At 42.3% G+C, this 12,409-nt stretch overlaps 1 protein-coding gene across 1 annotated transcript in view; it reads right to left on the bottom strand.

Moving 5' to 3' along the window:
- Positions 1-874: 874 nt before the first annotated feature.
- LOC103474998 (potassium voltage-gated channel subfamily H member 3-like) overlaps positions 875-12,409 on the bottom strand; it is a 39,090-nt gene continuing 27,555 nt past the window's right edge. Inside the window, exons 11-15 of the mRNA XM_008426351.2 lie at positions 10,999-11,213; positions 4,450-4,724; positions 2,068-2,177; positions 1,917-1,969; positions 875-1,670 (exon numbers count right to left, since the gene is read on the bottom strand). Coding sequence (XP_008424573.1) covers positions 1,035-1,670; positions 1,917-1,969; positions 2,068-2,177; positions 4,450-4,724; positions 10,999-11,213 — 1,289 coding nt within the window. The 3' untranslated portion in view covers positions 875-1,034. The remainder of the gene's footprint in view (positions 1,671-1,916; positions 1,970-2,067; positions 2,178-4,449; positions 4,725-10,998; positions 11,214-12,409) is intronic.

Below are 12,409 nucleotides of genomic sequence, written 5' to 3' on the forward strand. Positions count from 1 at the left end.
TGAAGAAACACGAGCAGCAGTGGAACCATGGAGTCATATTTTGGATCTGGTTGCCATGACAAAGCACTTGTCTCAATTACAGAGGGCTCAGATGGCATAAAAGAGGCCAAAATAAGACTTTTCATAAACACAAGCGAATATACATCAAAGGAGACCACAAACAACAATCCTCGTGTGACCCTGCATCTTCAGAACTTAAAAAAACACTTCAGTTTGAGGGATTAAATATCTGATTAGAGTACTGCAGTATTTCAATGCGTAGTTGTGTAAGTGTGTGCACACTTAACATGCAAATCTTGATATTTGCCTCTTAAGTCCTCCAAGTCTTTACCAGATTTATGAGTTTTTGTTTGAAAACTTTATTTTCTTCTGGTTAAACCATTGGAATGTAGGGAATATAAATAATTTTAGTAGTTCGAACTAACTGAAAACAAAACAAAAGTCTAGTGTGACGCAATTTGTCATGGGAATAAGGAACAAAATTGTTTTGTTTTTTTTCCTATTCCTATTAAACTGCTGGTTTCAACTTTTTTGAAGCCTGTATACGTCTCTTCAACCGTCTGGGGATTTTAAAACAACTAAAAATATCTAAACTCAAACTTCAGCACCTAATTCTGGTTTTAAATGCAGTTCACATTCAGACTCTTTTTGCTGCAAGGCAGCAGTGTTACCAACTGCGCCACCAGGAAGCCGTAGTTACACCATTCTGGACGAAAATAGTTAAAATAAATCATTAAAAGCCCAAACTTAACAAAGTCGAGCATCTGTAAAGTTAATAATTCAAACCTGAGGATGGGAACAACCTTTACTTCCTCTAATTCCCAGAATTCCCTTCATTTGTTTCTAAAACCACTGAAGTGCCAAACACGTGAAGTAAAACTGCTTAGTAAGTTTATTATCAGATTTCATACAGAGTGCTCATGAGAACAGCTTAAAAACATCATATTTACACTGTAACATGGCAAACTTCAGGCAGACTGTTCATGCAGTAAGTCGTGTCGCCTCCGTCGGTTCAGATCTGATTTAAAGTTCAGTCACACTGACGGCCGTCCCTCATCGACAAAGCTGAGCTGCACATCATGCAGGTTCAGTATGGGCATCTGGGAGTTTGTTGTTGCCATGCTGGAGGTTTGGAAAAAGGGCTGGATGTGTGAGTGGGATGCTGCTGGGAGGGTCAGGGTCTGCAGCTTGGTGCCTGGTTCTGATAAATCTACCAGGAAGGGAGTGGTGACCAATGGGAGGGAGGGGATGGAAGACGAAAGGCAGGGGTGCAACACAGCGGCGTGCTCGTGAGGGGAGCTGTTGAGCGAAGGGGGAGCTGAGCGATGAGAGAGCAGGGGAGCGGCGGGGTGGATCTGCTGGGAGACCGGGGGAGGGGAGATGGTTAGAGAGCAACGGAGGGGATCAAACTGCCCCTGAAATTCGGCGCCCGTGTCCAGCCGGGGTGAGTGGAGGTCAGCCTCGTTTCGTCCGTCCGGCGGATCCGCCGGAGCCTGTTGGGTGAAAACTGCGGGACCTGGCGAGCAGCAGCGAGGGGATACGCTGGGGGGCGGAGTCACAGTGCAAGGCATCGGCAGAGTGGAGGAGTTGTGGAAGAGAGGCTTGAGGAGGCGGGTCATTTCCTGCAGCTCCTGACTCACGGCTGTTACCTGGCGTGAGAGGACGCACATCTGGGGAAACAGATGAGAGATGGAGGAGAAACACTGCAAGTTGTTGAGCATTTGTGGAAATCACTGGGTAGTTAATGAGGTAAAGGACGAATATAGGGAAAACAGCAGTCGTATGATGTTTTATTAGGATTTCATTCAAATCTGCATGGCAAAAATCTCAAAATCTTATCAGATATTTAGTCTAGTTTCTAGTACAGACACCATTGTACACTTGAAATACGACAATAAATTAAATCTCCATTTTACCTCATGTTTTAGCTTTTCAATAGTCTCCATGGTGTCACCTCCGTCCGGGGCTCCTGGGTACACATAACAGTGAGTAAGAAAAAAGGAAGCTGTTGGATGTAGATCGACTTATGTGATGCTTTTTGTAGTCATTTTTTGTGCAAACTGTCACCTGGAGTGGCTGAATCAGGGCTGGGCAGAAAACTCTGCGTCGCACTGGGGGAAAAGTCAAACCTCTGAGCCGAGCTGATGTGGTTTTCAGTCTCAATCCCATCCACAAACCTGAGGATTCGTAGCAAAAAAAGATATGGAGTCATTTCAAACAGAGATCCTTGTCAGTGAGCGAGAATCTAGCTCGATTTAAAAAACAACAAAAAAAACTATGACGCAGTAAGAAATAAGTTCCACATGGGGGCAGCAGATCATTAAAAATAACGGCACACACTGCATTTGGCTAGAATCAAAATGTACCTTATTAACGCAAAAAAGACGCTTAGTCTCCACAGCAGACAAAAAGAAAACACTAATTAGATTTAGCACCAGACTTGATAGAGAGTAGAGGGTCGTCATTAGTGCTGTAGAGATGCTGTAATAATAAACCAATCCCACAGAGCTCTATTAAAGTTCTAATTAGAGATATAATTGAGGCACAGCCAGAGACTATCAGCAAACATTTCAATTAAATTTTTTACTCTCGACTTGATTCATGATTTAATCCACTGCCTCTCCTAATGGCAGGACTCAAAACAGCTTCTTCTCAGGGCGGCGAAAGCAACGCCCGTCCCTCTGGGAGCAGGAATAGCCTCAGTCAATTTATGCTAATGAGACAGTTTGCAGAAAAAGGTGGCAGTGCTAATGGTAGCATTGTTATTGTCTGTGCAGGAATTTCCAAACAAAACATTATGTCTGAGTCCTGGGTGATTCCTGAGAAGCAGCATTTATAGTTGTGCTGAAAACGATTTAATCCCCTACACAGAATTCATTTAAAAGAGCAGGCATTTTGCAAATAAGACGCAGTTTCAGGAGCAATAAATGGTTTTATTAGCCCCATCATCTGTATTTGGGGTAAAACTCCTCAAATACCTGGGTGGCTCACAGTAACATTTTATTGCATGTTAAATATATGGTGATATAATTCTCTGAAACATTCAGAGGAGAGGTCACAAACTAGACAAAGTCACCAAACCTTCCTAGAAATACAGTAGGAAGCATTTCTTGCTAAGAGCAGAAGTTACAACACCTGGATTTGGCCAAGAGAGGAAGTTAACGTCCACCTGCAGATTTTTGAGGTGGAAGTAAACACAATCACTTGGTTACAAACTCCTGACTGACTGTTAAAGACTTGTGTCAAGATCTATGCATACACAGCACAGGACATACCTAAGCTTGAAGGATTTCATGCTTGATCTCCAAGCCATACACCACTGTTGACCCAAAAAGCACAAGAAAACTCTCCTCCAATTTACTAACAACTACATCAAAAGATTTTGAGACCGGAATAAAAACTGAAACTGGTCAGTTTTAAGATGAAGCTTATGCTGAAAAGAACATCGTGCCCATTTGGAGGCATGGTGGTGGCTGAGTGACGATGGGTCTACTCTGGTTCTGCTGATACTAGAAACCATGCAGCCTTCCAAATGAAGCTGATAAGCTAATGAAGATACTTCTTATCTATGGGGAGACTGAAACTGGTGGTGGCAGTGCAGAAACCTCTAATTTGTAATAAGAGGTTTCTGCACCGCCACTAATGACCTGGGTGGATTTGCCTCAAGTTCGTTTCCTCTACCAGAGGACTGTGAGTTTGAGGATTTTGCTGTTTCTTAGCTTTTCCTTGGAATGTGGTCTAATGGTTAGAGGTTATTCCATATATGTGCAAAATTTCCCAGATGACATCCAGGTCATGGCCAGAAAAGTATATTACACCGACAAGACCTGTGGTATCATTCCTGCATCCTGATGGGGTCTGAGAGAGTGTGGTGCCAGTGTGGAGTCCAGGTTACAGCGAACAAAAAGCCACTGATACTTCTCAAGTCTTTACAAAAGAAGAAACGCTTCATGATCCTGAAAACATTGTAGCCCTGTAACCTGCCTCTATTTTTGTTTTAAATCTCAGTGCCAGAGACTTCCTGCACCTGCCTAAAAATGCGTCATTACAAGGAGAGCTTTTCTGAGACGTTGTCCAGCTGTCAAAAGATTGAAGGTCAGAGGTCGTTCTCAGCGACAGCAGATGATGGACTGTTGGAGAGAAGCAGCACACACCTGCATGACAATTATCAGCCAGACTTCTATATATCTACAGATGTGAAGAGTGTGTCTGACTGGCCTAGATTCACAGTCTGTCTTCTGGGGTTTATGAATCCATGCTAGACTTTATGACTTCCATGCTAGACAGAGATGCGATGGTAAAGCAGTAAGATAGATGCACAGGTACCCATTCTTTGCATTTTTAAATCATAGAAGAAGCATTAAAGAATTTCTAGATGACTGAATCGCACTAACCCAGATCAATGCCGGGATGAAGTTCAACAGAGATGGAAGTTAATTGGCTCCTTACCGAGGGCTGAGGTCCGGCTGCAGGCAGCTGAAGCTCACCACGGGGATCTGCAGGCTGGAGGGCCGAGCCGGCTCACTTATCGGCCTGAAAGGTCGCGGTGGCAGCAGTGGGGAACGCAGCGGGGAGCGTAGGGGAGAGCGCAGGCCTCGGCCCAACCTCCCCAAGGAAGAGATCTTAGGCAGAGGGGAGTGTTCCCCCTCAGACCCGGAGCCCTCTTCATCCTCCTTGATGGAGGGGAGTTTCTTCACAAGGCCTCCGTTGCTCTCATAGTCTGTCTGGATGGAGGGAATCACACATTGGAGAGACATTTTTCTCCTCTGTTCTAAAGCTGATTCTCATATTCTTAACAATTTCCAAACTAACAGCTGCTGTTACACAACCTCTTTTACTTACAGTTATGATAAAACAAGAGTAATGACCAACTTAATACAAAGACATCCAAAAACACTGTGTCCCTTTCTTAGAAGACATACCTTTTGGTACCGTTGCCTCTATTGCATCATTTTCACGAGTGCTATTTTGTGGTCTGGCCAATATAGAAGAGTGTTTCCATCACTGGTTGGACTTTTACTGAACAGGCCACCTTAAACCCAAATACCTAACTTGTGTGACAACTGTGATGCCCTTGTTGTTTTTTTGTTTAGATAGAGCTATGACAAGATGTATTGCAGTTATTACATTTGTTTATTCTTTGTTTGTCCTTTTCATTGAAAGTACTCAAGCTACGAAGAAGTGTGGGGAAGAGACACCAGATGCAAGTTTTTTTAAAAACTCACTGCCAGATCGAAGTGTAAGTTTGAACTGCCAATTAGAACTGTACGTTTTCCTGAGTTTAAACTAAACATTTTGGGTTCTTTATCAGAGTTTAAAGTATTATTCACCTTGGCCATGTTGTGTGAATTACTACCTTCTCTCAGTTTTGTCACATTTAAGAAATACACCTAATTTCTCTTATTATTATCACTTACACAAACCAGCATGCTAAATGTCCCTATAATGTTGCACATACTCAACTGTCTCTTTATTAGGTACACATTGCTAGTTCTCCATTTCTCCATCAGGACTGCTTTAATTCTTTGGGGTTGAGATTCAAGAAAGCACCATAAAATTTTGAACCATTAAAAAAAAATTATTATTGTTTTTTTTATGCATGAAAATCCCAGTAGACCAAATAACTAAATACATTTGGGGAGCAAGGAGTTAACTGGCAACCAAACAGATATATAGATGCATATTTTATATTTTAAGCTGTTTGAACGTCGTAATATTACTAAAATAACACACACAACAAATAGTGTTATGTTTTTTTAATTCATTATTTGATCTCATATTTTTGAAACCTCTCATGCCTCTTGACTACGGTTGCTGTCACTTCCCTTTTTGATCAGGAGGGGGAGCAGCTGAGTCACTAAAAGTAAAAGTGAAAGGGAACGAACGCCATTCACAAGAGCCGCATTAGTGCTGATGTCCATTCAGCTTACAGACAGCACTGCACTGCAAAGAAGCATCTCCATTCAAAATCAAGCAGGCATGGAAATCGTTTGAGTTCTTAAGATGAGAAATGTGAAGAGCCTCGTTTAGTTTGTAAATCCCAACAAGTTGCATTAAAGCAGACCTGCAGTCAGCATGTTGCTACATGCAGACATGTTATTTCTTTTTTGGGGGGGGAGTGGGGGGTTGTTCTGCACATTTTCTCTCAAAGCTGATTAAAACACAGCTCCCATTCTTCCCTTCACTCTTGATCCATCTCCCTCTGTCACCCTTCTCACACCCTCTGTTTGCCGTCTTCTCCATCCAGTTCTTGGCTCACATGCCCAACTGGTATTTATAGATCACAGAGGTTTAATTTTAGCAGAGGTTTGCCTGTGGAGGAGCAGGGGAGTTGGGGGGTGGGGGGGAGTGGAGAAGGGACTGTTTAGAATCAAGTGTCTGTTTATGTGAGAGCAGCACGTGCCACCTCAAAAAGCAGCGTGCCAACACAATAATGCATGTTTTCAGGTGTAAACGCGTGCATTCTGCGAGGGTAATCATGCATGGCGACATGCAGACACCATGCATGCTTTTGCGAGCTGAAATACGGCCAGGAGCAGTTTTGGATTCCACACTGAGGATGAACCCTGCGTCTTTTGTGCAAGGACAAATCTGCTGGGCTTCGCCATGTAGGTCTATGAAACTGTAATGTGGGATTCTCTGCACAGTCACATCACAGCCGCTGCAGTGGCATGATGTTAATAATTTAATCACAAGGTGAAGCATGGCTTGAGGTAAGGGTAAGGGGTGAGGTTAAGCCTTCAGGACAAGAGTCTAATAGATCTAGACGCGGCGAAGACACGGCTGTGACTTTGTGTGGTGGCACGTGAATGCAAATATCAGCGAGTTTCTTCCTCTTTCCCTCCCCTGCCACTTCCCTTCATTCCTGATGTTCTATCGTCTTGTCTCCATCTGGTTGGTGCTCTATTTTTATCCAGTTAGGGATGACCCTGTCCCTCCTCCCACCCATCTGACGGCGCTATTTTTAGTCTCTCACCGCGGTCGATTGAGGATGCACCACTGAATTCCCTGCACGTGCATATATATGTTGCATGTAATATGCTTCCTCCTATGCAGGCAATTTCCCCTTTTTCTACTTTTATTTTAACCCAAATTTTAAGATCATAACTGTTTTCAGCACTGTCATATTTGCTCTTTCTAAAATGAAATGGTGAGCAGTTGTGATTTTGTGTAAATAAATCACAAAACAAAGATTTTTTATGCAGCAGGGCTTCATATAGCACAGCTTGAATGAAATTAGAGGACTGACAGCATTCTCTAGCAGACATGAAGCCGAAGTCAGGAGATCAGCTCAGCTGGCATAAAGACGGGCAATGAGTGGAAGGAGCATCAGGGCAGAAAAGAGTTGGGTGAATAACCTCCACCTGGCTGCTGGTTGTGGCTCCAGCTTGGTTTGCACGCTTCTAGTTCATGTTCTCGGTTTATATTCACAATGTTTATTATTTATATTATTGCCACGCATAAAGGTGTATCTAAAATTTGCTTTATTTTGATAAAGTCCTGTAAGCGTATGCTATTGACATTCTTGGGATGACAGTTCAATACTTTACACACAGTCTATTAATGTCCCCCAACTGGACAAAGAATTGTTTGCTATGTTAATCAGAAAAAAAGCAATGTCAGCCCCTATAAGCATAAGTATGCAGAGGTGAGTGAAACTTCATACTTCAGGTTTCTTGTTTTGGATCCTTGCATATTGAGCGTTGCTCTGTTCTGGCTGGCAGTGTTTCAAAAATAAGAGCTGCTCCTGTTGGTGTGCAGTTTTTTTCCCTTTTTAATCAAAGCCATCTCTTGCTCTCCACCTGCTTACCTCCTGGCTGAGAGCCTAAATTTGGCTCCACAACACCAAACCCACAGTTGCACCTGTGAGATTATGATTTCTGAAATCAAACAGCGTCATCTGTAAACAAAATAAAACCATTTGAAAAAATGGGTTTCTCATTTTAAGCGATGATAAAATAGTAGCTGCCAATACCTTACATAACATCTGTGTAAGTTTATGCATTGTACCGTATAACTTTCTCTTTTAGTGAATCATTTTCAGCAGTTTGGAAGTGGTTATCCACCTTCTTCTACCGCAGATTTTCCTTCCACTCAACTTCCCATTAATATTTCTAGACCCAGCACTCTGTCAACTTCTGTAATATCAAAGTCGGTGTGCCGTGAGTCCATATCAAATTAGTTTCACTGAAGCAAAATGACTTCTCAGTGATATTTCAGTTTATTGAGAATGCACCTGCACTTATGAGGTGAAAAAATAAACCTCGGAACATGCTGCAGTGATATGTTAATCCTTAAGCCAAGGGTGCATATTTCCCTCTTTCTTGATGCTTCCCTGGAATCAGCGCTCTAATTAACATGTTTACTCACAGAGAAAATGTGACCTAGCTGTTTCCAACAGAAGCTGGTCATTCATGTGTAGGCTACAGCTGAGATCCGACGCTAGATTCCCAGCATCTGAATCCGCAGCTCGTGTCTGTCATCTGTTGGCGGCTTCTCAAGCAGAAGTCATGGATTCCTCTGCTTCCCCCCCCCACACACACACACACACACAGACCAGATGGCTAATCCTTCTCAACTGCAAAGGCATTGAGTAAAAAAAAAAAAAAAACTGGAAGAAGAGGAGTTTGTAGATTAGAAAAGTCTAAGAGAGAGAGGGTGCTGTGAGCAGTCGTGCAGGAGGTAGAAAAATAAACCCTGATCATACATCTCCAGTTGGGCAAAAGTGGGATCTGGATGTTAGATGTAAAGAGCGGAGACCTGTGAAATGCCATTATTGGTTAGAAAATCAGTTTCTTATTCACAAATAAAACATGGAACACCTTCCCAGGAAAAGCCGGCCAACCAAAGTTACTTCAGAGAGAGCATCAGCGATTGATCCAGGAGGTCACAGATGAACCCTGAACCCTGCAGACCTCACTTGACCCCTGGCTAAAGACATATAAGCTATAAATTTGTGACCTTAATCTAAAGCACACTCGGATTATGCAAAAATGAAGGTTTTGGAGCTCCTTTAATCACGTTTGGACTCTTCCACTGAAGATGGCACATTAAACAGCCACTCATGTGTAATAAAGCAGATTCTAACTGTGAAATCCATTTGAGACGATTAGCCTGACCTTAAACAAGCTGTTCATGCTTGAAAATATTCCTAAAAAAAAAAAAAACATTCTGGAAAGAGGAGTGGGTCAAAAATCCTCCACATCATTTTTTTTATTAAGTATTTAATTTATTCAATTTAATCATTTAAGTGTAACACCAAGAAAACAAAAGAACAACAGGAGAAATCTGTGAAGGTACAAATCATTTCCCACAGTCCTGCATGTGATTTAAGGCACAATCAACAATCAGCTAACAAAAAAAAAAAAAAAAGCATTAAGAGTAATTTGGATCACTGTAATTTAGCTGGTGGAAACACTATGAATTTGCTGATTAAAATGAAAGCAGGCTGTTAAAAGCTCTTGATAGCAGCAGGTGGATAAGCGGTACCCAGAAAGAGCAAATGAAATGGTAACCGGAAAGTCGATTGTCTTCGCAGTTCCACGGATAAATCTTCTGACGTCTCGGCATCTGATGAGAACACAAGAGAGCGTGGCGAACGAGGAGACGGCTACTCAGCAGAGGTGGAAAATGCTCAGGGGATTTTTCACTCCATCTGGCTAAGGACGGCTTTTCTCCTGCGTTTCTACGGGGACGAGTGCAAATTTAAGCTTGAGGATTCTGCATTTCGTTGAGTCAAGTTTATTTGCGTAGAACATTTCAGCAGCCAGGCGGTGCAAAGTGCTTTACATCATAAGAACGTCACAGGTCACCCATTATGAAACAAGCAGCAGACATTACATATTGTCAGATGTGTTGGCACCACAAACGTCAATGTACATTTTTGGGACTCTTCTCCTTCTGGTTCTAATATTTGTTGCAAATTATTAGTGTGTAATGTTGAAGAGAAAGGAATAAATCTTTTTACAAATGAAAACCATTTTTTTGTTTTGTTTTGTTTTGTTTCTGCTAGTCTTTTGGGGTTTAAGCCTCCATCAGTTCTATAAAACAGTAGCCAGCTTAGTAAGCTTGGAATTTCATCTGGACTTTGACTAGGCCATTCCAGTACATATGCTTTGATCCAAACCATTCCATTCTGAGACTGAGGTGCAGGAAGTTGAACCTACACCTCAGTCTCAGGTTTTCTTCCATGTTTGCCCATCAACTTAACCAGTTCTCCTGTCCCCACAGCATGAGGTTACCTCCACCGTGTTTCGCCTCAGAGCACTTTCCATTTAGCCCAAAAGGGTTGCTTGCTTTTGGTCTCATCAGACCAGAGAACCTTTTCGCCTGTTTTTCTTCAAGCTTGTGACAAACTGTAAAAAGCACTTCTTTTTGCTTGCCACTCTTCATTGTTCCAGCGAAAAATGCTGAAGCGTCAGACTGAAAGCAGGCCAGAAAGTAGCAGCAGCTTTGAGAGTCTTTGAAACTTTCAATCAAAACTTAAGAAGGATTACGGGAAGGTTTCCCCTATTGGAAGCGAGATGTAGAGATATGAGTAATGGCTTGTGTGCACAGAACAGTCCTGCACACTGTGTGGTATGTTGTGATTCATTTTTCAATCTCTAACCCAGCAATTTGACCTCAAGCCATCCTAGGAGCCAAAGTTGTCCTTATCCCGAACCTTAACTTTTCATTTCTCAGAGTTTAATTAGAAATGCGCGCCCTTGTTTGTTGATCTCAATGGATTCATATTTTTGCTTAAAAACTCAGTGACTATTGCCTCCCTTGTGCTGCATCCCCTCAACCAATCAAAATGCTGAATATCATCTCAACCGGGTAAAATGCAGAGCAGTCCTAACTCACCGTGAACCACACATGCACACAAGTAATAGAAAACTTGTTATATTTTTTAAAATCCTGCACTCCCCTCTCTTTATACTGCCATCCTTGCCAACAAAACCAACATTTTTATCTGTTTTTTTTTTTTTTGTTGCAGACATCGGCTTGCGGCTGTACCTCAGTGCTGTGTCCCTCTCGCAGGTTGTACGTCAGGTCGTGCTGGATCTCGGTGATGAACTTCTGGGCGTAGTCGGGGTAGAGGCAGAGAACCTCGCGGAGCCCTTTGAGGCTGATGTACTGCAGGTCGCAGTAGGTGAGGGCCTTCACGCAGGCGTTGGTCTTAATCACCTCCTCTTGGGTGAGGCAGTCGGAGCCGATCAGGTCGCCTCGACCTTAGAGGGAGAGACAAGGGTACTTGAAGGCGAGCGTGAAAAAATAATTGTCTGAGAAAATCTTTTCTTTTTTTTCTCCCAGTGAAGTTGTGTCTCGTAACATTGATTCTAACACGCGGTGTGTTGTGGTTTTTAAAGCATTCGTGGAAGGATCGGTTTTAAGAATATAACAATGATACAAACAAAGATTGAGTTATTGATACCTTCTAAAGTTTTTTGCAGTTTCTCACCTTAAAAAGCCACAAATTTTAATGCATATTGTCTCAATCTTGGAAAGAGGAAGGATCATTTCAACACTGAGCAGAATAAATGCCATATTATACGTGGACAAACTGAAATACGAGCAAATCTGTATGTGCAATAATTTGGTTCTATAAGTGTTCACAGCCTTGAACTAATATCATGCCAAAGAACTTTTTGATTCAGTTTTGGCATTTGGCGCTTTTTCTCTGGAGTCTGTCAGGATCCCACATTTTCACTTGGAAGTATTTGCACACTCTGCTGCTACAAAGGATGTGCAAGTCCTTAGATTAAGAGACCATCCTTTCTCCAGGTATTTTAATTCTCCTTTAACTTTCCCTCTCTTGAAGATTGGTGTTCAACTGTGAAGATGACAAAAAAATCAAATCTCTCTTCATCTTCCTTGCACACACCAGAGGCTTTTAGGTAAAAAAAAAAAACCCGATTGGTGCTGTTGAGTTGTATTTGTGGGGTTTAGGAACAACAACCGCCCGCAAATAACTAAAAAATGCAAACACTTTAGAAACCTTGTGTCAAAGCCTTGTCATGCTTCCGTGATGGCCATATTTGTTCAAAACACGGTTAGTGGCTGTTCTGTTGTAAGTATTCATGTTTGTTCACTAATTTTCTCTAACAAACCTGAGATTACATTTCAAACAGCTATTTACTCATTAGGTGACTTCCAGGAGATTTGTCAGGTGTTTTATTTGTACAAAACTTTCAAAGCCATGACTGACTGTGTTCCCTCTCCTGTGCGGAGCGAAGCGTTGGAAAGCAAAGTGGCCCAGTGTTACTCGTCGTTGTTTCTGCCTCCTTTCTTTGCGCACTGTTTCCACCTGCGCCGCAAAGCCGAAGTGGCACTGCCAAAGCCGCTCAGTGCACACGTGGTTATGTAAGGGAGAATAACAAGAAAGAAGAAAAATAGCACATGTGTTTCCTAATTCTCCTTTTGCACA

The sequence above is a fragment of the Poecilia reticulata genome, linkage group LG2 (assembly GCF_000633615.1).
Source record: "Poecilia reticulata strain Guanapo linkage group LG2, Guppy_female_1.0+MT, whole genome shotgun sequence".
Classification (NCBI taxonomy): domain Eukaryota; kingdom Metazoa; phylum Chordata; class Actinopteri; order Cyprinodontiformes; family Poeciliidae; genus Poecilia; species Poecilia reticulata.